At 38.8% G+C, this 25,316-nt stretch overlaps 1 protein-coding gene across 1 annotated transcript in view; it reads left to right on the forward strand.

The window, feature by feature from the left end:
- Positions 1-15,974, forward strand: part of SLC15A5 (solute carrier family 15 member 5) — a 90,764-nt gene extending 74,790 nt beyond the window's left edge. The window contains 2 exon segments of the mRNA XM_060164420.1: positions 9,769-9,877; positions 15,827-15,974. Coding sequence (XP_060020403.1) covers positions 9,769-9,877; positions 15,827-15,974 — 257 coding nt within the window.
- Positions 15,975-25,316: the final 9,342 nt, after the last annotated feature.

Consider the following 25,316-nt stretch of genomic DNA (forward strand, 5'->3'; position numbering starts at 1 on the left):
TAAATAAATTTGTATCAAGTACCCACCTTTTGTTCTTTCCTTAAAAATATTGAGAGCATATTTCCATGTCTCTCCAAAAGAATAAAAGCTCACTTTTAACAATTACTTGATATATTTCATTGCATGGATGAATATATATCTTAATTTAATTTGCCTTTCCCTTCTTGAGGAATGTTTAGGTTGTTTCCCATTTTCTAATGTTACAAATAGTACTAAGGTGAGCATGTTTTATATAATATTAAAGTACATCAACTTATTGTCTCCGTGGAATAGAATTCTGGATATGTGATTGCTTTCAATGAAGTTAAATATTTTAAAGACTCCTGAGAAGTAAAGCCAAATTGTTTTCTAAAAGGCTACATCAATTATGCTGCCAGTGTGGTAGGATAATATTGTCTCAATGTATTAATTTCAGCCCTGAGAATATTACTATTTTAATCTTTGTTAATCTGATTAGCAAAAATTATATTCCATTGTTAGTTTAATTTGTGTTTTTAAGAACAGGAAATTGAAATTTTTAATGTTATGAACATTGCTATCTTTTTTTCATTCATAAAATGACATATCATATTTTTTGCCCATTCTTCTTTTGGTCTATTTGTGTTTTTTCTTATTGCTTTCTATATCCTTGAAACTTTAGAGACATTATCATTGTCATTTATTGCTAATATTTTCCCAGTTTTAACTAAACATTTAATTTTATAGATGAGATTTTTTACATGTGTTTTGCTAATATATGTAATCAATTCTATCAACTTTTATCACTGTGATTAATTTCATTGCATTTATCTATAGTTATGGAATTTTAGTAGATTAATAGTTTGAATAGAATTTTCTCATTCATGTGGACTTAATTTTCATGTTAAGTAAAGATAACACTTATTTGATTCAAATAAAAAAGTTGCACAACATAGTTTGATGTATGTTGAGAAAGGTTAGTTAAACCAAAAATATTCCACAACCATAGGATAAATGAAATGAATCTGATTAGTTAATGATGTGTACTTTATTTTTATTTATTTATTTATTTTAGATGTTTTTTGATGTGGACCATTGTTAAAGTCTTTATTGAATTTTTGTTACAATATTGCTTGTGTTTTATGTTTTGGTTTTTTGGCCACGAGGCATGTGGGATCTTAGCTCCCCAACCAGGGATCAAAGCCGCACCCCCTACATTAGAAGGTGAAGTCTTAACCACTGGACCACCAGGGAAGTCCCGTGATGTGTACTTTAATATAGCCTTAGTGCTCAGGTGATCTTAGGACTGTTTCAGGGCTATCTTTGCATCTGTTCCTTTCAGTTGCCTCTTGATTTTAGCTTAGTATCACCCTCTTTTTAATTATTACAGTTTTATGATATATAATACATATCAGGTATTACTAATCATCCTTCTTATGGTCATTCTTCATTTATAAAAATATAATAAATATAAGAATCCTATTCCCTATGGTTTATACCTCCATATGAATTTCAAAATCCTTCTTTTAGCTTTCCCCAAATCCTGTTTTTATTTAATAAAATAAGTAAAAGTTGTTAGCTTTTAGGAAAAACAATAAAAGCTTTTACAATAGTGTTCCATCTAAGTGTATAACATTTTAAATTTATTCAATGTTTAAAAATTTAGTTCAGTAAGATTCTTTTCTTCATATATATCCTTAACATTTCTTGTTAGAGTTATTGTAGGCATTTTATGCTCTTTTTCTTTTTGCTATTATGAACTGAATCATTTTCCCTCATTACAACTCAATGAGATAATCACTATCATATAGGGAGATTATTAATGTTTATGTCTTCATCTTGCATCCAACTTCTTAAACTTTCTCAGTAAATTTCTGAGAATATTTTAGTTGATCCTTTTAAGTTTATAGCAGTATTCTCTAATCTTAAGATACATATAATTTTTATCCTTATTTTCAGTATTAACTCCTATGCTTTGCATCCTCATCAGTACACAGCACTTCCAGGGCAATGTTAATACCAGAAGACAGTCACATTTTATCTTGCTCATGATCTTAATATGAATTTTTCTCAGTTTTCTATTAAGCATATTTGTAGGTTTATAAAGATAATCTTAAATGATGTTCTTTACCATAAGAAAATGAAAATTTCTACTTCTTGTTCTCTAAGATTTAAATAAATCAGGTTAAATTTTATTGAATGCTTGTTAAACAGCTCTTGAGATCACCTTTTGATTTTTCTTACTGCTCCTGACATTATGGTATATTTAATTAATAGATTTTTCAATATGAAGTCATCTTAACATACATGGGATAAACAATCCTCAGTAGCATCAGTACTTGATGATCTTTTGCTCTGGAAGATCCAGGGGAAAGATTCACTCCTTCCATGAAAATTAAAGGGTGCATTCAGGACCTAATATCTCTTTTGAGAATCATTCTTTGTAACGTTTTCCTGCTATTTGCCACCATTAAGATTTTTCATCTCTTCTTAGTTCTATTTTGGCAATTAATGTTTTCCTAGATAATCATCCTCCTTGCATAAGATTTTTTGACACTAACATAGCATACTGATAACTAAACATTGTTATCTCTTTTGATTCTTTTGTTGTGTATTTTGATTGGATTTGTCAGGGTTTTTGTTGTTACTGTTGTTACATTTTCCTGCAATGAATCAGCTCTTAGAACTATTTAATATACTTTAAGATATTGACTTTCTGTTCTATTTCCTTCCTCTTACTTTCCGTAGATTTTTTAAAAGTTATTTTCTGATTTTTTTTGTGTTGAATGTTTAATTCATGTATGCTCATTCTTACTCTAAAAATGAAAACAGTGTGCCTTTAAATCTGTCTCTTAACAGGATTTAAATCTGTATGCCTAAATTTGTAAATGCAATTTTCTCATTTTCTTTATTTTCTAAATACATTGTGATTGTGGTTTTCATTTCCTCTTTGACCTGCTAGTTATTTAGGAGCAGAATCTTCAATTTATAGGAATTTGGTTTGTCGTTGATATTACCTAAACTTCTATAAGTTCTATAACTTTTTTCTTTCTACTAAACAATGAGGTGGTCTTAATTAAATTCTTACCGATTGTATTATTCTTTTTTTATTGAAGTATAGTTGATTTACAATATTGTGTTAGTTTTGGGTGTACAGCAAAGTGCCAATCACATTATTCTAATTCTCTAAATTATTTTCCTTTTTGCCTATTCTATCAAAAATTGATCAAAGTGTGATGTATGTAATCATTCACAAGAATTATCTACCTGTTATTTATTTCTGTGTTTCTGTGTTTTGTTATGTTTCATTACCTAAGGGATATTCATTGACATATCTTCAATTTGAATTGTGCTTTTTACCAATATAAAAAGATCCTTGATGTCCCTTTGACATAGTTTTTCCTTTGAATTCAATTTTTCCTGAAATCAGTATTTTCTGCTATTTTATTTTCATCTTTGCCTTATGAGGCAAAGTTTCTCATTTTTATGAGTTTCTCATTTTTATTATTATTTTATGAGTTTCTCATTTTTATTATGAGTTTCTCATTATTATTATTATTTTAACCTTTGTCATTTTGTGTTGGGGTGTTTTGTAAGCAACAGTAATAATATATATTATCATCACATTTCCTCCTTCATATGGATTTTTTTTTTTTCTATTTACTTATCTTCAAGGTAGAGATCTACTGAGAGGCAGTATCTACTAACTGAGAATGTATACCGATTTCCTTACCTCTGGTCACATTCCATATTTTGCCAAAATATTCTGTTAAGGTGCCCCATTAAAACCCAAGTTACTGCAACAAGCAGACTGCTGAGATAAAGTGAGAACGTTATCTATAGCATTTTCTGGTTCTCCAACACTCTGATCAGACAGTGTGATTATAATTTGCAGTCTCAAGCATACTTGACTCTCGCTCACGTTCAACTGTAATGCTTTCCTTCTGAGAACTACAATGCTGTGCTCCCATTACTTCTTGTCTCAGGGTTAATGGAAGTTCCACTCCCCCATGTATCAATAGTTTAGCAGCAGAGGTACTTGGTGCTGGGTACTGGTTAGAGGGATGTAGGGGAGGACTTCTCCTCCCCAAAACGGTAACTATGCATTAGATCAACATCAAATACTATAATTCTGTCTAGAATTGACCTTGATTTCTGTGGTAGGGGCACTTCCTGATCACCTCCTATTCACCCCATTGGGGAGGGAAGAATCCTCCCCCTAAATAGCATAAGAAGGCTGAATACGTGGGCAGATGAGACTGACAGCAGTTTATTCATCACCTGTGCTCACAGCCCAGGGGACCAGAGCATGCCATGCCTGGCCCTGTGGGGTTGCATTGAGGAAGAGAGGGAACAAGCAGGGTCTGTAGCAACAAAGCAGTGAGGTGATCTACAGGAGGATGTGATTACTGGTCTGAATAATGTTGAAAGCTGGTAAGGAAGTGAAATCTGTTAGGCTGAGGACCGAGTGGAGTGCAGCTGGTCTGGCTAATAGGGAACTAGCCAGGAGGGGACGATATCCCCGTGTGGGGAACATATCTGACAAAGGAAGCAGGGAAATGTGTGGTCAGGTCCTTGGGGCCCTGTGACACTCAAGACGGGAAGGCAGCACACGAAATGTTAGGCCTTATAATCCAGGGCATAAGATGGGACAGGAATAAAGTATGTTCCTCTTTCACGTCAGCAGCTTTGCGCTGTTTATAGCCTCATAGCATGTGTGGGTCACCGTATGTATTTTTTCAATTCCGTTCCAAAAGCCTTAAATTTAGTGTAAATTACCGCAAGAGTCTCATGATAGGTTGAGTCTCACGATAGGTCAATCCCAGGATTTAGGTGGAAATGCCATCTTAGGTATTTTAAACGTTATTTGGGGTAAGCTATGTCAAAGACTGCTGTCCAGATGTTTTTAAACTGTTGAGATGCTAAGGAAAGTCATAAAATTAGTAGTTCTGTTAGCGCCAGTAGGGGGCTGTATTCATGCAGTGGTGAGGGTAAGAAGTGAGGGTTCTGCTGAGCCATGATTCCCTTTACCTCTCTGTGTCTTCACCCTTTAGTCAATAACATACAAGAACTAGCTTAGATAAGTCTATAGTCTGTTTATCTCTAAAATGACCATGATCATTTAAGATAAATAGAAACATTTTATTTAGTATCTATAAAGTCTAATGCTTGAGAGTAATTACAGACATACGTCGGAAACACTGCAGGTTCGTAAAACAAATAAAGCAATAACAAGTCATGTGAATTTTTTTGGTTTCGAGTGCATATAAAAGTTTTGTTTACACTGTACATTCCTTGTACTGTAGTCTATTAAGTGTGCAATAGCATTATGTATAAAAAACAATGTACATACGGTAATTAAAAAATAATTCCTTTGGGAAAATGGCACTGATAGACTTGCTTGACAAGAGTGGCCACAAACCTTCAGTTTGTAAAACATGAAGTATCTGTGAAGTGCAATAAAACGAGGTGTGCGTGTCTCCCTTACTAATCCATGAGCTCCCTTTCTTAAGCAACTTGGAATGCCCATTTCCTGGCACATAAAAATTTCTTAACAAATGATTTTCAAATGAACAAATAAACCTAGCTGAGCAAGAGATATTTGAGGAAACTGTGAGCAATGTCAAGTATTTTGTGAGTGCTCTATTACCTCAACAGCCTAACACTCATTACTAACTAGCTGGTTATACAATTAAAGTACGTAACTGGGGCCCACTGTCAGCATTAACAAATAGCACTTTGTCATTCCTTGGACTCTTTACGTGGCTATTTTCTTCTCATGTTGATAACCTGCCTGTCCACCCCAGCTAAGATCTAGAGAAGTCTAGTTAGTCCCATTCGAGACCTAAAGTCTTCACTTTGTCTCCTTTTGCAAGGATACTCCCGATTTCAACCAGGTACTAGAAATGTCAGATGAAAAATGGCACAAATGTGAATGATGACAATAAAAGTTTATAAGCTCCTAAAATAAAGTTATAGTACCTAAGAGCTGAGTCAACTGACAATGTTAAATGGAACATTTTACAACCAGTCCTGGGATAATGATAAAAAGAAAAAAAAAAAAAAAGGCACACAGAACGTGAAGAAGTATCTAACAGGAAATGGGCCCAAGATCAAGCTGAGGCTACGTGATTTCATATGAGCATCTCTCAAGAGGGGAGAGGTGATAGCCTAATTCTTATGGGTGCCTCCTCTGTGCCTAACCCTTGACTTCTATTATCTCTTTCACTTCTCATAACAGCTCAGTGAGAGAGGTACTGCTGTCATTTTAGAGAGGAGAAACCAAGGTTGAAGGGGTCCAGTTGAGCAAATGCCCAACAACAAAGCTATTAAATAACAGAGACTTCAAAAGTCTCTCTGATTCCAAAGCCCACGCTATTCCCATTGGGTATATCTTTTTATACCCAATGCTATCTCTTTACATAGACACAATCGCTCTATACATATAAAACAAATTTAAGCTTCATGAAGAATCTGTCTCTCCAACTTGATGCTAGTGTGTGTTCCATGTTATCAATTCTGGTGACGGTTCTCTTTACCACAAAGCTCACCATGTAAATTAGCTATACAGTCAATGTTAAATTATAGCTAAAGAAGGCCAAAATATGGCGCTGGAATGAGCTCACCATTGGGAAGAAAGCTGAACACGAAAATGGTATTTAAGAAAGAATACTAGGGCTTCCCTGGTGGCGGCGCAGTGGCTGAGAGTCCGCCTGCCGATGCAGGGGACACGGGTTCGTGCCCCAGTTCGGGAAGATCCCACGTGCCGCGCAGCGGCTGGGCCCGTGAGCCACGGCCGCTGAGCCTGCGCGTCCGGAGCCTGTGCTCCACAAACGGGAGAGGCCACAACAGTGAGAGGCTCACGTACCAAAAAAAAAAAAAAAAAAGAAAGAATATTACTCTATATAAAATAGATAACTAATAAGGATCTACTGTATAGCACAGGGAACTCTACTCGATACTCTGTAATGGCCTATATGGGAAAAGTATCTAAAAAAGAGTGGCTATAAGTATAACATTCACTTTGCTGTACATTTGAAACTAATGCAACATTGTAAATCAACTATACCCCAATAAAAATTTTTAAAAAGAAATAAAGAAACAATAGAGGAGTATTATCAGGAGTCTGAACAGGTGGTACGGCACTCTTTCGTTTTATTTTTAAAATAATTCCGCTCACAAAATATCCTGTTACTCGTAAATTTCCACTGCCTTTAACTTTCCTAGTACGACATCCTCCTGTCACCCCACATGCACATAATGCCAAGTCACAGTGCTTCTCATGCGTGCCCACCCCGGCATCCCCAGTGACAGAGACGCAAGCACACCGTCATGCCCGGGGGATCTAGCGCCATCTCCTGATAGGCTGGTATTCGCTGTAATTGCACAATTTATTGGAAATATTATGTATTACCTTTAAAGATCTTACAAAATTGATATTCTTCTCCCTCAGCTGACTTCGTTATAGAATAAAGATAGTCTTTCCAATTACTTGTTATGGATCAAAATGCATGCTCCGGGAAGAATTAATGCCATGTTAATTCTGAGGCTTTGCATACTCTGTGCAAACTCCTTTTACTCTAGCCAGAGAAACACGGTGATGAAATGGTATAATCGCATGACATGCAAAGTGCTTATGTGAAATGAAAAGGACAAAAATATGAGTGGGTATTAATTCAAGAGAAATAAGGAAACAGGACTGTTTGAATAGGCTTAGCAGGATGGCTTAGTTCTTCCTGAAAATAAGCGTGATGCTATCTCAGCGTACCTTGACCTCTCTACCCTGACTCCCCCATTCAAGTACAATCAACTGTTTAGTTTCTGTACACACACACACACACACACACACACACACACACACACACACACACACACATTAAGAGCGTTACACAATACCCGACAGACAGACATAGAGAGAAACATTCAGGGAAATTTCTCCTAAATATCAGATAAAGGCAGCATGTCAATATAGCAATAAAACCATACATTTCTATTGTAACGGAACACAAATTAATAAAATGGGGAAGTAGAACTTACACAATAGCTTTAAACTCAGTACCAGATTTCATTATAGGTCCTAGACTATAGTGGACACAAGCTAATTTTCATGGTTGTCCATAATAATAGTCATTGGGAAGTTAAATGACAGAAGAGAAGCAGCTTTAAATGGGAAATGGCACAATTATTCACAGCTGTCATGCTTATGCACTTCCTGACTATCAACCTTGAACAGAGCATTTAATTCAAACCCCATTTAAAAGTATACACTGTCAAGGGAGAGGCCAAGAACCATATTCTAGTTCAGGAAGCAACCCATAACCCATGTGCGAAAGATGACACTGAAGATCAAGTCTACTGGGACGTAGACAGATTGCTCACAACCCAATGTAGGAGCCGCTCCTGTAAAAAAGCAAGGAAATGCCAAGAACCTTGGCATCTGACTGTTCACAGATGATCCATTCCTGCTCTCATACTGCATAACATTTTGAGGGGAAATATTCTGCCCATTCAGAACAGCAATTGAATTTAAGTTCTCTCTCTGAAGATAGATTTCACCTTTTAATCAATCTTTTAAACTTCTGTAATGCTATATATGTGTGATATATTTGTTAATACTAAGATTCCATTGCTGTTTTTAAAGTATTGCATAAAAATAAGTGCTGCATGTATAATATATATGATATAATACATCATATTTCATATGATGTATTTGATAATATCTCAAAACCAACTGAAGAAAAATTGAATGTGTGTGTAAGACATAGAGATAATATGGATATAGATACGTAGGTGTAGATATGAAAAAAGAGTTCTAGCAAAGATCAAAGCAAAAGTCACAACTTAGGAGCAAAGTAAAAAAATTACCTGAATCCTAATTAGTTTCATATATACTCAGTTGGACATCAAAAGGAAGTGAGGGGGCTTCCCTGGTGGCGCAGTGGTTGGGAGTCCGCCTGCCGATGCGGGGGACGCGGGTTTGTTTCCCGGTCTGGGGGGGTCCCACGTGCCGCGGAGCGGCTGGGCCCGTGAGCCATGGCCGCTGGGCCGGCGCGTCTGGAGCCTGTGCTCCACAACGGGGGAGGCCGCGGCAGTGAGAGGCCCGCGTAACGCAAAAAAAAAAAACAAAAAACAAAAAAAGGAAGTGAGGATTCCTTACTTAGGGGTATTAAACTGAAGGAATCACTCATCAGGTTAAAAGAAAATCTTCACATCAACCAGAGACTGCAAGTATTTGACTGACAGGGTCTGTGATATTATAACAAGGTAACACCGGATTATCTTATCTAAGTTGTCAAAATAAAGTAATATCTGACATCTACATATATTATCTCACTAGCCTTACAATTAGCACATGCAACCAGCTATCTGGTGATGGTAAATATTTTTCATACATTCAATGTATATTTACCAAACAATCCCTATGGGGGTGCCAAGCACTGTTCTAGATATTAGACATATAAGGATGAAAAAGACAAATGTGGTTTCTGCAAATTAATAGCATAATCAGGGTTACCTGATTATAGCATAATCAGGGTTACCCAGTTACCCAGAAGAACCCAGCTCTTCTGACACCTATATTGTGTTATGCAAATCAAGTTTTTTTGACCTTCAAAACATTTGGCCTGCCTTGCTTATTATTTTACTGTTAATTACAGAATTAAATGAATTTTAACTCTGAGTTTCAGATGTGCTTTTTTGCTTTGTAGATATTATTCAAGCGAATAAAGCTCTATGAATTATGGCATGATAAAATATTCACAGAAACTTACAACTCCACAGTTGAATAACAATTACATTTGTTCCAAACAGGCAATTGGTTTCCAAACACATTAAACAAAGGCAATTTAGAAAGCTTCTTCTTCTTCTTGGCATCATTAACGTTGTTGAACGTCCTGGGATTCTGGAGTGTTTCACAAAGGTAAGTAAGTGTGTGGTAAGATGAACAATTTCTGAGTCCATGAAAGAGTGATCTGGGAGCCATCATTGAGCCAATGGGAATCCTGTATTCCATGACTGGACCAGTTAGCATATTAGAGAAATTTAACAGATATTCGGAGCAAGAAATTTCCATTTAGACTTCACTTTTTCTTTTCTCTTTTTTTTTTAACATCTTTATTGGAGTATAATTGCTTTACAATGTTTAGTTTCTGCTGTATAGCAAAGTGAATCAGCTATACGTATACATATATCCCCATATCTCCTCCTTCTTGCGTCTCCCTCCCACCTTCCCTATCCCACCCCTCTAGGTGGTCACAAAGCACTGAGCTGATCTCCCTGTGCTATGCAGCTGCTTCCCACTAGCTATTTTACATTCAGTGGTATATATATGTCCATGTCACTCTCTCACTTCGTCCCAGCTTACCCTTCCTCCTCCCCATGTCCTCAAGTCCATTCTCTACGTCTGCATCTTAATTCCTGTCCTGCCCCTAGGTTCTTCAGAACCTTTTTTTTTTTTTTTAGATTCCATACATATGTGTTAGCATACGGTATTTGTTTTTCTCTTTCTGACTTACTTCACTCTGTATGACAGACTCTAGGTCCATCCACCTCACTACAAATAACTCAATTTCGTTTCTTTTTATGGCTGAGTAATATTCCATTGTATATATGTGCCACATCTTCTTTATCCATTCATCTGTCGATGGACACTTAGGTTGCTTCCATGACCTGGCTATGGTAAATAGAGCTGCAATGAACATTGTGGTACATGACTCTTTTTGAATTATGGTTTTCTCAGGGTATATGCCCAGTAGTGGGATTGCTGGGTTGTATGGTAGTTCTTTTTTAGTTTTTTAAGGAACCTCCATACTGTTCTCCACAGTGGCTGTATCAATTTACATTCCCACCAACAGAGCAAGAGGGTTCCCTTTTCTCCACACCCTCTCCAGCATTTATTGTTTGTAGATTTTTTGATGATGGACATTCTGACAGGTGTGAGGTGATAACTCATTGTGGTTTTGATTTGCATTTCTCTAATGATTAGTGATGTTGAGCATCCTTTCACGTGTTTGTTGGCAATCTGTATGTCTTCTTCAGAGAAATGTCTGTTTAGGTCTTCTGCCCATTTTTGGATTGGGTTGTTCATTTTTTTGATATTGAGCTGCATGAGCTGCTTGTAAATTTTGGAGATTAATCCTTTGTCAGTTGCTTCATTTGCAAATATTTTCTCCCATTCTGAGGGTTGTCTTTTTGTCTTGCTTATGTTTTCCTTTGCTGTGCAAAAGCTGTTAAGTTTCATTAGGTCCCATTTGTTTATTTTTGTTTTTATTTCCATTTCTCTAGGAGGTGGGTCAAAAAGGATCTTGCTGTGATTTATGTCATAGAGTGTTCTGCCTATGTTTTCCTCTAAGAGCTTTATAGTGTCTGGCCTTACACTTAGGTCTCTAATCCACTTTGAGTTTATTTTTGTATATGGTGTTAGGGAGTGTTCTAATTTCATTCTTTTACATGTAGCTGTCCAGTTTTCCCAGCACCACTTATTGAAGAGGCTGTCTTTTCTCCACTGTATAGTCTTGCCTCCTTTATCAAAAATAAGGTGACCATCTGTTTGTGGGCTTATCTCTGGGTTTCTATCCTGTTCCATTGATCTATATTTCTGTTTTTGTGCTAGTATAGACTTCACTTTTTCCATTGGTCCTTATAATAAAAACAGTTCTTTGCTCAATTCTAAAACAAGATTTTTTTCTCCACCATATAGTACCATTTTAGAGTTAGAAATAACCATATCAATAATAAGAATGAATGAGTCATTATCATTAAAAGCAAATATCATTAAACAAATAGCTAGAAATCTAATGATGCTTAAGATTTGGATTCCATTCAGGCCTTTAAATCAGCAGTGACCATTTCAAGGTCAATAACAAACTGTGCAAAATCATTTAGCCAGTCAGTCACCTGAGACCATTCAGTGGCTTAATATGTATTATCTACCATCCATCCATTGCCAGCCTGTCTCCCTCTCACTGACGTATTCTTGGATGGCTGTGTTCTTTTGAGCAAATTCTCTAACCTCTCTGAGTCTCTGTTGATAAAGGACCAAGTGTGATGTCTGCCACATAGCAGGAACTAAACAGATTTTTATTTTCCTCACTTCTTTTCATTCATTCATCTATTTAGTATCTCATCTATTGGCACTTATTCCCTGCTTGAATTATTCTTTTGTTCATCTAATAAATCTCTTTTGGAACATCAGTCATGTGATAGGCACTGTAAGAAATTAGAAGGACATAAAGTCAGTATCAGTATATGTTTAGTGTCACCTATGTCCCTGCTCTCATGGAGCTTACGGTCCAGTATAAGAGAGGCACTTAAACCTCATGCAAGACAGAATTAATGACAAAATCAAAAGTTTTAATGGCTCCCTGAATTTTAAAATTTCTTACCTTCCAAAGTGTATATTATCGAAGTGACCCTCCAGGATGCATAATTTCCCTAAAATGCCTGTCTCATTCTTAGATTGAAAACCAAATTAGAAAGTCAGATTCTTGCAGAAGGATTCAACAGAAATGTCCCCAGCTTTGCAGCAAAATGTGTTGGCATCAAAAACTGAAATTGAAGGCAAGACCTTTCTCCCCTCTGTCCATCACCTCCAAACACGAGTGGTGCCCATCCACTAATTCTCACAAACCTGTGTTTTTTCTCAATTTCAGTTACTCTCCCACTGTAAGAGTTGACCCTGTCTTTCATGAAGTAGTTTAAAAGGCAGTCTCTAGAGGCAGCCCAGTTGAATCCAGTCCCACAACTTAGCTGCACAAACTTTAAGCTGTTTAACCCTGCTAAGCCTCAATTTCTACTTTGTAAAAAGGAAATAATAAGAATGGTAACTGTGTCAGAAGGTTGCTGTGAGGATGAGTAAATTGCCAAAGTGTTAGCAGTAATAATAATGGCTTCATATGTTGCCTTATGCTCCCTTCTTTTTATTCTTTACCTAGACTCATGCTGAGATATGGTTAAGATGACCATGATTGTGGGCTGAATTCAGGTAGAGCTAGTGCTGGAACCAAAAACCTACTAGCTCAGGGACTGACTCATTTATTCATTTATCCATTCATTTAACCAACATGTTAAGCATTGTTCCAAGCACTAGAAAAATAAAACCAAAGAAAACAAAGTACTGGTCTACAAGGAGTTGGCATCTAGTACTCAAAACATTTAAGTATGATTCTTCTGTGACTGTCGAGCAAGTGAGTTACTGTAAAGTGAGAGATGGTAGAGTTGGGGTTCAGAGAAGGAGGCGAGAATAAAAAATACAAAGAACCAGAGATTGGAGGAACCAAAGATGAAAGGAATTAAGGGATAATGTAGGGCTTATTCAGAAAGAAATTGGAGTCTTACCAAATCTTCTCCATCTCCTGTATACTTTCTTTTCTCCTGCATACTTTTTGAGGGAAGGTAAAAAAGAGAGGGTGAAACAAAGCAGGAAGGAAAGAAATTAATTTTCCATGTGTTGAGCATTTCCGTCTTAAGCAGCAGGTTTGTCCCCCTCCCTGTTATGGAGATCATACCATTCCACTTAATAAGTAAGAAAACTAAAGTGAAAATTGAACCAAGTAAATTGACTAAGTTCACACAAGTAGGATGCAAACCCTACTTTGTCTCCAAAGCCCATACACTTTCTCCTAGACTCTGCTGCCTCTAAGTGCCATAGAGGAGCCCTTTTCCTGCTCCCTGACGGCCCCTTAACTCTCGTGCGGGAGGAAACCAGTCCCTTCAGTTCAACTAACTATACCCACCACCACCTGTTGATCAGCCGCCACAAGAAGAGAATGCGTGTCATGTTTCACAAGAAAGGAGAATCTGAAAAATTTGCCTGCAGAGATTAAGTAGCTAGAACCAACTACATTAGTTCAAAGGCACACATTGCCTTGGGTATCTATTTCCCACTGGGATCCAAGGGGCCAAATCAAAAGAGTGAACCAAAAAACTACCTGGAATCCAAGACATCGGATCACTGTCTGCAGTAAGAAGTGCATGATTCCAGCTTATTTCTATACTGATTGTTTCTGTCAAACCCTAACGAACAATAAGGATGCAAAGAAACGGGAAAACACAGACGTCCCAGGGACAGCATTATTGAAACATATTATTTATAAGTCAGATGGTGTTTGATCTTAATATACTTCCAATCACAATCCAATTTTTACCAAACCCAAAGGTGTATTTGTTCAGAGCCAGATACTGGTGACGAATCTATCAAGAATAGGACAGTCCCAAGTTATTCTTGTCCCCAAGATCTTGAGAGCAGTGGATTAATGATGAAACAGCAGCCTCGCTAATATACAGGTGGAATTAGGTTTGTGTTAGCACCTGAGGGCACCCTACCATCAAGTTTATATTAGTGTGCAACAATCCTGGTGTAAGTCCTAGAACCAAACTAATCTTGTAGGGGTCAGTAGGAGATCACTTAACTGAGTATAATTAGGACTATTGCATGAATGTCAGTCCAGATGTACCTTCCATTACAAACAATCCCCTTCCTCTGCCTCTGTCTGTATTAGAGTCCCCCTCAATCAAATCTGAAATAGGGCAGTGGTGACATGACACACCTGAGGCTCTCCAGGCTGGGGGTGGAGGAAGTAGGTGGATGAAATGTCTTTCCTTGCTGAAAAGTATCATACAAACACCTCTACAGTCCTTACTATAACTATGTATCCTACATCAAATGCTAAAATAAAGGGTATTTACAGATGTTTATGGGGGGAGAGAGCAGAAGCGTATTTGTTATTACAACTTGACACCACCGTCCCTCCAATGTTGTAAAACACATCTTACGAAGTTGATATCATTGTGCTTATTTTGTTAATGATACCAGTAATCTTTTGTGCATAACCTGCAATGATTATTGAAAGAGACATAAATCAGAGAAAAATGACCGGTCATTCAAGCATATCCTTTTCTTACAGTTATCGCTAGCAATATATTAAGAAGGAAAAGAAGGTAAAACTCTCTAGCATTGGAAACTTTCACAAATCAAAAAAAGAAGAAATGTCTGACCTCAAAGACTTAGGTGCATTTGATAAAATTGAACGTATGGCCCTTGACCATTTGTTCATTCAACCAATATTTATTGTACATCTGCTATGTACCAGGCACTGATCAAGGTACTAGGAATACAGCAGTGACTAAAGCAGTCTGAAATTCCTCTCCCCCTGGAACTTCTTCAAAATGTTTAAGAAGTAAGTTGCCTTTAGAGGCAGCGTGCCATAGAGGGAAAAGGCCAGGACTCTGAATAAGAGACTTCTGGTTTCAAACCCAGGCTCTGCCAACTATTACTCATACAAACCCTAAGCAACTTATTTAACCTCCTAGAAGTTCAGTATTTCTGTCTGTGAAATGGGGATGGTTCCACCCTTCCAGGGTTAGAGTGAGAATTCGGTACGTTAGGGTGAGCACTGGACCCTAGCACGTTGCCTGGCACTTAGAAGATTTTTCTTGAGTCAAGGATAGAGGGCACACATTTTAGAAGTATGTTCATGGATTTTTTTCTTTGACAGTGGTGTTTTCCACACAGTCTCAGCACCGAATTTACAAACCCTCAGTGCATCTGATAAATCTTTCGACTCCTGCCACCACGAAATCTACAAGGTTGATAATTCCAGACTTTCCAGTTCTCTCACTGTCAGACTCACTGCAGGTTGTAAAAGAGCGCCATCTAAAGGTCCTCGTGAGGCACCTTAATATGTCCTAAAACTCCTTTTGTCATTTTATAAAGACTGTTCTGGTGAGCGGTGCTCTTAAATAATCATCACTGTTATGCCAGTATCTATGGGCCTATAATAAAAGTAAGACAAGCACAGGAGGAAGGCAAATGATTTATCAGGTCCTCTACATCTGGTCCTAAAAAAAGCTTGCTTTCTTTCTTTTTTAGATATTGTAATCTAAATCATTTTAATGCCCAGAACATCAGCAGAAGTAATCTTGAAGAAACACTTCCCCTCCATGAAAAGTCTCTGAAATTTTATGGCAGTACACAGGAATTTTCTTCGAGTATTGATCTTTGGGAAACAGCCCTGTGAAACTCTGTTTGACTCAACCTGTCTTATGAGCAGAGTATTCACTGTTTTCTTCGGCTAGACACTATGCGTTTTCGTTTTAGGGCTAATATGTGTGAGGTGGCCTTATGAATATTATCCGTGTACTTTACAAAGACTAATTATGACTCCTCTAGTCATAATTATGACTATTACGCTTTTGCATTACCATGTTATGCCTTTGAATTAATGAAGTAATTTCAAAGTCTAAGTAATTACTCTATGACAACAAAAAGTTAATATTTCCTATGCATCACAATATTTTAAAACTTTTTACAATGGTTTGGCCATTATAAGCAACCTATATGACATTTTTTAGTTTTCATGTGTCCTTAGAATCAAAATAACAGTATGTTAACATTCTTTCTTTCAATGCATTTATTGAGTACTTACTGCATGTCAGGCATAGTGATCATATACTGTCTATGTCAGAGTAAATAATAAACCTATACACAATTTCACTATACTTCATCTTGCTATTACACTATCAAGTTATGAATTAAGGAAATATTCTCTGAATCAAAGAGCAACACTACTAAAATAGAGGTCCTTAACAAAAAGAGAATGTTCGCATACCGAAGAAACTGTAAAATAAATGGAAATGATGGAATTATTGCGATTGAAGGAAAGAAGAAAATTAAGGAAGGTTAAATGAGTGTTGGGGGAAGGGCAAGTGATCAAATCAATCAGGGATGCTTAAAGAGATTCCCTAGTCCAAAGGATGTCTTTTAGTCTCCACTGCTACCAGTTCAGACGCACTCAGAAAATTATCTTCTAAAAGAGATTTTTCCCGTATAAGCAAAGAAATGTGAAAAAAACTCATTTAAACCAAAAAAAAAAAAAAAAGAAAAAAAAGGCAAATACAACTAGTGTCCCAAATCTTTGTAGCAGTGCTTGTCAAAGTTTTGTTAAGGACCCCCTGCTTCAGGCACCTCTTTCTGGCCCCTACCATAGACTGCTTTAACCCAAACCTTTTTCCAGGAATCGGCAGTTCTAACAAACCTTCCCAAGTCTTCTTACGCTCCCTGAAATCTGAGCACCACTGCTTTAAGGGACAGTTCAAGCTGGATAGGAGAGGGGTGTTTATCAGCTGATTGCAAATGATTCTGCAGTTAAGCACCTCCCTTGTGACCTAAAATATTTTAGATCTGTAGAATAAAAGATTTACACATCTTGATTAGGTGCGATATGCATTTTTAATTGCAAAAGAACAGCTGTAAAGCACCAGGTGTTTCTCTTACTCAAACTATTTTTTGTTTGTTCTGAGGACAAATGAAAAGACAAACTCTTACAGACAAAAATTCTTGCCCTGTAACTTTTTTAAATCCTTCTTTTTTCAGCATTTGTTCTCTGACGAAACACTGAGGCCGGTCCTTGATCTTCCTTAGAATCTTTCTTTGCTGCAAAACGTTAAATGCCAAGTGTGCGATTTGGGTTTAATGAACACCCCAAAGATCAAGAAACCTTTAAACATCTCGTCTCAGGACAAGTCAGAAGCTCTAACGGTCCCTCTCACCATTAGAAAAAGGGTTTGCCTTATTTTGTTGTTCCCCCTCCCCACCGCCCCAAATTTGCCTTCCTCTCCTTAATTTCTACATCATAATAGAAAAAGGTGCTCATTATGCTTTCACTCATCCTTAGAGATGAAAAGAGAGCTACAGGATTATAAAGATGACCCTAAGCGAACACCAAAAGAGCTTAGAATTCTCACATCGGGGCTGACACTCATGATTAGCTAAACTGCGGGAACTACACACGATTCCATTGGAAACAGGATGCATTCATGCACTAGTTTCTTGTCTAGTGCTTAGCAACATTATCACTGAGCACCTGGAATAGTTTAGGCATTAAGTGTAATTGGTTTTGCTTTACATAAATCTGTAGCTTTGTAAATAAGCGGAGCATTTACAGAGAAGCGTTGCTTCTCTGTAACACCAATTAACTTAAAGGGATGCGTTGTCTGTAGGAGACTGCTGGGTTCTGTACTGTATTTCTCCCGTAATGTGCTCATTGGCTGGCAAAGTTCTGTGTCCCTGCAGTGTTGCATTGACTCCCAGTCACTTGGTGTCAAGGATCTGTACCCAGCCACTCATTTGCTCCATGTTTCAGTTGTAAAAGATTGGGAAAATGGAGTCTTCCCTAAGAAGCATCTTCGGTGCTCTATTTCTGTCCACGAGGGAGACCTGAAAGGCAAGGTACTTGAAAATGTTTTCTGTGACCTGCAGAGCACAGATCTGACCCCAGCTGAGTCTATCCATAACTGACGTCCACATGTCTTTCCTCTTTCTTTTTTTCTTGTAACGCTTCAATCCAATGCAGCCAAAAGTCACTGCATTGAGCCTGTATACAAAATTAAGAAAACCATATTCTTATTATGTAAATTTGCTAGTGAAAATGTTTCCATCAGTGGGACTTTTTTTAATAACACTCAGAAATCTGCTCCTGGGTGTTGGTAAATTTTTTCAAGCTTCTGGGATATTTCCCCTCATCTCTTTACTCGGTTTAATCCCTTCTCTCTCATATCCCCTTCAGGTAATCTTGATATATAGCATTCATTCCATAGCATTCATTCCACTCTGGCCAACCTCTAATTCTCTTGGTTTCTGAAAGTGTTTCGTCGACTATCAGAGTAACAGTATCACCAAAATACAGCTCATGATTCCAAAAAGTTTCCTACTAATATTATGTGATTTACAAATTGAAGGAGGGAGAATCACCCCTTCTGAAAACTGTCAGGATCCCTTGTTGGATGAGAAAAGAGCTTCAGCATTAGGACCGTGAACCAGTCGGCGGTGGGCATAGCCCATTGCCACTGCTAGAGAAGCTGACATACAATTACCGGTCACAGGCTTATGGGTAAGGTTCTTAAATGAATTCAACAGCCAAGTGATGACAGCACACAGGTGCTGCTAACATTCAGGTCTGCTTGTAGAGAACAGGGAAGTGAAAGGACCCACTCATAATAACAACCCTATACAGTTCACAAGTTGCTGTCACATGTATCGTCACATTTGGTTGGCACCAATCCTGGGAAGTAGGCACATTTTGGCACGCCCATTTTGTACATGAGACATTGCAGCTCTGAGACATTATCAAGAGTCACAGAGATACGGGATGTCACAGACTAGAACCTCGGTCCCTCTGTCTCTGAAGAGCCAGTCCCTTCTACAAATGACACTCATAATGTCACCAACACTGGATCATCCCCAGCCACTCAGGTGAAACACTCTCTAAATAATCCAAAAGGGAACAAGAATGAAAAGAAAGACCACATTGGGGTCAGAGACCCTGACAAAATGGTTACCCAAAACAGCATGTTTCTAATGGTTACCCAAAACAGCATGTTTCTAACATCTCTTTCCCTGCCCTCAGCTTCCTCTGTGGAGCCAGGCACTACCCTCATGTGGACTTCAGGCTGCCAGAAGCACCGCACTGAAAAGACCTGCCCAGACTGACCACACTGGGGTCGGGAAAGAGGGTCTTGGGCTCAAAAGCATCCTTTCCTTCCCCTTTCAACAAAATGCCCTCAGATGTGCTATAGTCAATTCCAAACTGCTTAGGAAAGAACGGGTTAAGAAAAACAAATTCACCCCCCAAAATGTGATTAAGATTTGTGAAGACTCCTGTAGTACTTGCTGAGTACAAGACACTGTTCTAAGTGTTTTTATTTAATATTAACTCATTAATCATCACAGTAACTCTATAAGTACAATTGTAGACCCCATTTTACAGATACGAAACATGAAGCACAAAGGAGTTAATAACTTTCCAGGGACTTCCCTGGTGGTCCAGTGGTTGAGACTCTGTGCTTCCAGTGCCGGGGGGCACGGGTTCGATCCCTGGTCGGGGAACTAAGATCCCACATGCCATGCGGTGTGGCCAAAAAATAAAAATAAATAATTTTCCAAAGGTTATACATGCAGCATGGACAGAGTAAAAATTTGGACCTAGGGATCCTGACTACAGATCCCAGGGGCTAGCCCTCTCTATATCGCTGCCTCTCAGTAAAGCTGTTGTCTACAATAGATCTTTATGTATTCTCAGGGCAATTCCATGGAAGACAATGCCTTAGCCCAAGGGATTTCAGTCTCAAAAGAACGTGACTTCTTCCATCAGTCGTTGCTGGATGGAAACAACAGGTACTTTAACACCCCTAGGTAGTGCCCCCTCCCTCCCGTTTTGTGAATAATTACTGTTCTCCTGCTTACACCCAAAGGCATGACTCTAAGGGCAGAAGTTCAGACTCTATGGTAGTGAGTGGGTACTTCTATCTCAAAACTGTTGTAGGAGGGCTTCCCTGGTGGCGCGGTGGTTGAGAGTCCGCCTGCCGATGCAGGGGACACGGGTTCGTGCCCCGGTCCGGGAAGATCCCACATGCCGCGGAGCGGCTGGGCCCGTGAGCCATGGCCGCTGAGCCTGCGCGTCCGGAGCCTGTGCTCCACAACGGGAGACGCCACAACAATGAGAGGCCCGCGTACCGCAAAAAAAAAAACAACAAGAAAAACTGTTGTAGGGATCCTTGTACGGTGTTCCTTAAATCACAAGGTAAGCTGTCTGTTCCTCAAATGACAGTCATCATTAGATCAAGATGGAGCCTTAGGTCAACTAGTCTCTCCACTTCCTTAGCCTCTCCACAGACATTCCTGGGATGCCTCCAGCCCTGCTCTCCAGTAAGCTTAGTGGAGGTGTCAAAGATAATCAGGGATCGTGATGTCAAGACCCAGCCTCTCCGTCTCTCTCTGCCTATCTCCGTCTCTCTGTCTCATTCTCTCTGTCTCTCAGCGCTCTCTCTCTCTCTGGCTCTGTGTCCCACTGAGGTTGTCTACAGTAGAATGGATGCTATTTGACAGCCAAGATCTTTTCCCCAAGTGATACACTGTCACTAGTCTACTCAGAGACTTTCCTAATTACTAAATAATAATAGCACCCAAACCTTAATCTATCACCCATCTTAGACAGGTTTGAATCCATTTACTGGCTGGGAATCAGGTTGTTGCTTCAGTTTGCTAAACCACAAGTGACCAAGTCTCATATAAATACAGTAATGAGTCAAGAGCCTATGACAAGTGTCTATTACCATGGTAGCAGCAAGTCAGGAGCACATTTAATGACATTTACGCAAAAAGCAAGGTAACACTGCTACCAGGGATATAAGAAGGAGAAAAATGGAATCAACGGGCGGCGGAAATTTGGCAAAAATCAGGGGGAAGTCACCATAACATTGAAGAAACTACCAAGAAAGCACACATGTCGTCATCATGTCAGTTTTCATTTTCCCAAAGCAATCTCTGGAAGCAAAACGAGAAGGCAAGTCGAGAGAATATGCTAAATTTTAAAATAAGAGAAAGAGCTCTCTGTCAGAAATGCCAGAGAGGAAGTGCGAGCTTCAGAAGCCAGAGCAGTGAGAGGCCATCTGGAGACACTGATTTCCCATTTTCGTGTGATACACTGCACAGCATAGGTGCCTGGATTCCCGTGAATTCATTAGGACCCCCTAGAGCAGACCCCATGCTTCTTACCACATTCCCACGCCTCTCTTACATGAGTGAAACCTTCCTGACCAGCTTCTACGGTATCTCCGTAAGTGCAGACTTCTGTCTTCATGAAGCTTGTACAGTTCTGCCTTACTTCTTTGCAGCCAACCACGCCTGAAAGACAGGAACAAACAAGATGGACAAGTGTGGCAGTGAATGAACCGTTTTACTGCAATTGGAAGTTCACGGAGAATAAATTATCCTCTAGTTCAAGCTGTCCAGTAGTAATTCTCATTAATAATAACACTTCGACAACAGTCTGCCTCTCACAATGACAGTGAGTGCTGGAAACTTTATCGTTACTCTCGAAGCAGGAGTCACGTCCCAGACGGCCGGCCCAGATCACCATATGCAGCTCACAAGAGAAGGCTTAAATTACCAGAAAGCTTGACTGCATAACTGTCCATGAAGTTCACTGGCTAGATGAGCAGGTGGAAAAAATCCAAGGGCTTCTCTCCTTCCAGCTTTCTCTGCTAATCCATGCTACATCGTAAATGATTTTTCACATTAATGAGTTCGTCTAGCTAAAAGGATACCTTCCTCTCTTCTTGCTTCATCGACGATATCTCTTTTACTACAGGATCTTTATTTCCTACATGTGGCCACAAGATAATAGAGAATATGTGGTCCATGAAGACAGAGATTTTTGTGGAGATCTACATCTCCACATATGTACTTACATATACATATACCTACATGTACAGAAGGAGGGTTCCAGTCAGTAGCTGACGCTACTGTGCTTCTCCATGTGGGCTTTATGTTGTCTCTCTATATGGGCTACTCTGGGCTTCTTTGAAGCTTGATGGCTGGTACCCCAGGGCAAGTATCCCCGCAAAGATATAAAGCCAGGCAGAAACAATATTGTCTTTTGTGACCTAGCCAGGGGCTATGCAGCATCACTTCTACTGCATTCTATTTGTTGAGGCAGTCAGAGAGTCCTGTTTAGATTTAAAGAAGGGAAAACAGCTCCATCTCTTTGTGAGAAATAGCAAAATTCCAGAAATTTACTTGGGACCCCAAATGTTGCTGTGGACATTTTTAGTCTAAGGAGGCACAGATATCTGTTAGACAAACAAAGGGCAGAGGCGGAAGCATTTCAGGTAACGTTAGGACGACGCATAAGCACCGTGGCAAAGTGTGAAACAGAACAGCTTATTCTGCAAACTGCAAGTTGTTTGGACTTTTTTTTTTTTTTTTTTTTTTTTTTTGCGGTACGCGGGCTTCTCACTGCTGTGGCCTCTCCCGTTGTGGAGCACAGGCTCCGGATGCACAGGCTCAGCGGCCATGGCTCACGGGCCTAGCTGCTCCACGGCATGTGGGATCTTCCCGGACCGTGTCCCCTGCATCGGCAGGCGGACTCTCAACCACTGCGTCACCAGGGAAGCCCTGTTTGGACTTTTGACAGGAGCAGTTGTTTGACTGGAGCACAAGATTCAAGGGCAGAATAATACGACAGATTGGTGTTTCAAAAAGAACACTCAGTCAAAAAATGTAGAGGATACATCGGTAGGGGCTAGAAAGAAGTTAGCTCAGGATGGTGACTGTGTGTAAGTGAAGAGATAATGAGGTAAGAGATAATGAGGTAAGAGATAATGAGGTAAGAGATAATGAGGTCTGAGGTTAGGATAGCAGGATGGGGATGGGAAGGGGAAGAACATAGGACATTCAAAGGCATAATGATAGGAAGAAACCATTTATTGGATTTCCACTGGGCATTTAATTATCTCAGGTAGCTCTCACAGTAACTCTATGATCTGGGAATTATTACTGTCTTTATTTTGTACGTTAGGAAACTGAAACAGAGAGAAGCCAAGGTACTTACCCATTTTCCCCACAATTAGAACTAGGATTCATAGAGTCCAACACGGAAGCCCACACATTTAAGCTGTACTGATTGGATGTGGTGGTGACAAAGGAAAACGTGTCCAAGATCATTACCAGGTTTCTGATTCAAGCAGCAAAGTGACTGTTAATGCCACTTGACTAACGAAAGAAATACAGGAGGATGGGGGACTGGGATGGTGGAAAGGATGTAAACATGTTTGTACATAATGAATTTGACGTGTCTGTAGGGAGTTGAGTGGAGATTTCTAAAACCCTGTTGGTGATCTACACAAGGCATGATGGCTTTTGTTCATACAGAAATGAACCTGATGTTTAAGAATCTAGTTGGAGACATTAGATGTGAACAAGTAAAATTAAACAAATATTTTAATAGCAACTTGAGACAATACTATGAAAGATGTCATAGGTCAGCACACAATTAGTTTCTATCTTAATTGAAAGTAAAATAAAGATCCAGAAAAGGAAGAAATCTTGATAGGTTGGGGTGATAGGACCATGTTTTACTGAGGAGGTATATAACCTGGATCTTCAAAAATGGATAAGGATTTGGATAAAGAAAAGAGAAAATGGAATAATACAAAGGTTTTGGATGAAGCCAGAGAAAAACTCATAGCCCACAGTGCAAGTGTTTTAAAAGGGAAAGCTTTGAAGGCAATATAGGAAATCAACACCAGAATGCCAGAGTTCTAACCTGTGGGGCAAGATACGCTGCCTCACTGAGTCTCAGTTACCCCAACTGTAAAATGGGTATTTCAGTTACGACCTCAAGGTTTTTATGAGGATTAAGTAAGATAATATTTGTAAAGCAACAAGTAAATGTTTATTACTATTTTATTTTTTTAAAAAAGAAATGAATCTAAGTCATCAAACGTTTATACTTAAAAGGACATTAAGGAACATCTAACCAAATTTTTATTTTATAAATGAGGAAATCTAGGCCCAGAGAGGTGATGCAATTTTCAAACAGAGAAACACCTATTTAGCTGGTAAAGCTTCCAGGAGTTCTGACACTCAGTCTGGCTCCCTGGAGTATGGATTCGCCAAAGAATTATTAGGGAAGAAGCCTCCGTATTCAAATGCTGGATTTAACAAACAATTTAGTTCAATGTCTTCAGGACTTCTCAGAAGCTTTATTATATATATTGGGAATTGCTAAGAAATGGATTTGCTATTCAGTGTTTTCTAAATTCATGTGGTCACTCAGTCCTTTGCTCAGAGAATACTTCTCAGCACTGGTATTCTTTGCTATACATTGGAGATGCTGGTAGGGTAGAAAATACATAGGCTTTGTGATCAAACAAAATTGGATTTGAGGGCTTCCCTGGTGGCTCAATGGTTGAGAATCCGCCTGCTGATTCAGGGGACACGGGTTTGTGCCCTGGTCCGGGAAGATCCCACATACCACAGAGCCACTGAGCCTGCGCGTCCAGAGCCTGTGCTCCGCAACGGGAGAGGCCACAACAGTGAGAGGCCCGCGTACGGCAAAAAAAAAAAAAAAAAAAAATTGGATTTGAACTAAGTATCCATCAGGCAGTAGCTGGGCAGCCTTTGACATACTATTTAATCTCCTTGAGGCTTAGTTTCTACATCTGCAAAATAGAGTAAGAACATATACTTCACAGGACTTTGCACATCAACATATATAATGAATGTGGCAAAAACCCTGAGACATGATGATAGTCAATATAAATCAGTCACCTGCTATTTTTTCCTCCTCTTCAATCAGCAAATACTCATTGGATATCTTCTATATTCCCCAAACTACTCTCAAGTATATATTATTTAATATTCTATTTCTCACTCTTAGAAAAATAAAAAGCATTTAGTCTTTCCTATTTGTTTTACTCTAAATAAAATGTTTATGCATTAATACCAATCACCTTGACGCCAGACCTTAAATTCTTCCAATTTGGGGACTAGAAGAGATGGAGAAGTAGAAATCTCATTT

Source organism: Lagenorhynchus albirostris, chromosome 11, assembly GCF_949774975.1.
Source record: "Lagenorhynchus albirostris chromosome 11, mLagAlb1.1, whole genome shotgun sequence".
Lineage (NCBI taxonomy): Eukaryota > Metazoa > Chordata > Mammalia > Artiodactyla > Delphinidae > Lagenorhynchus > Lagenorhynchus albirostris.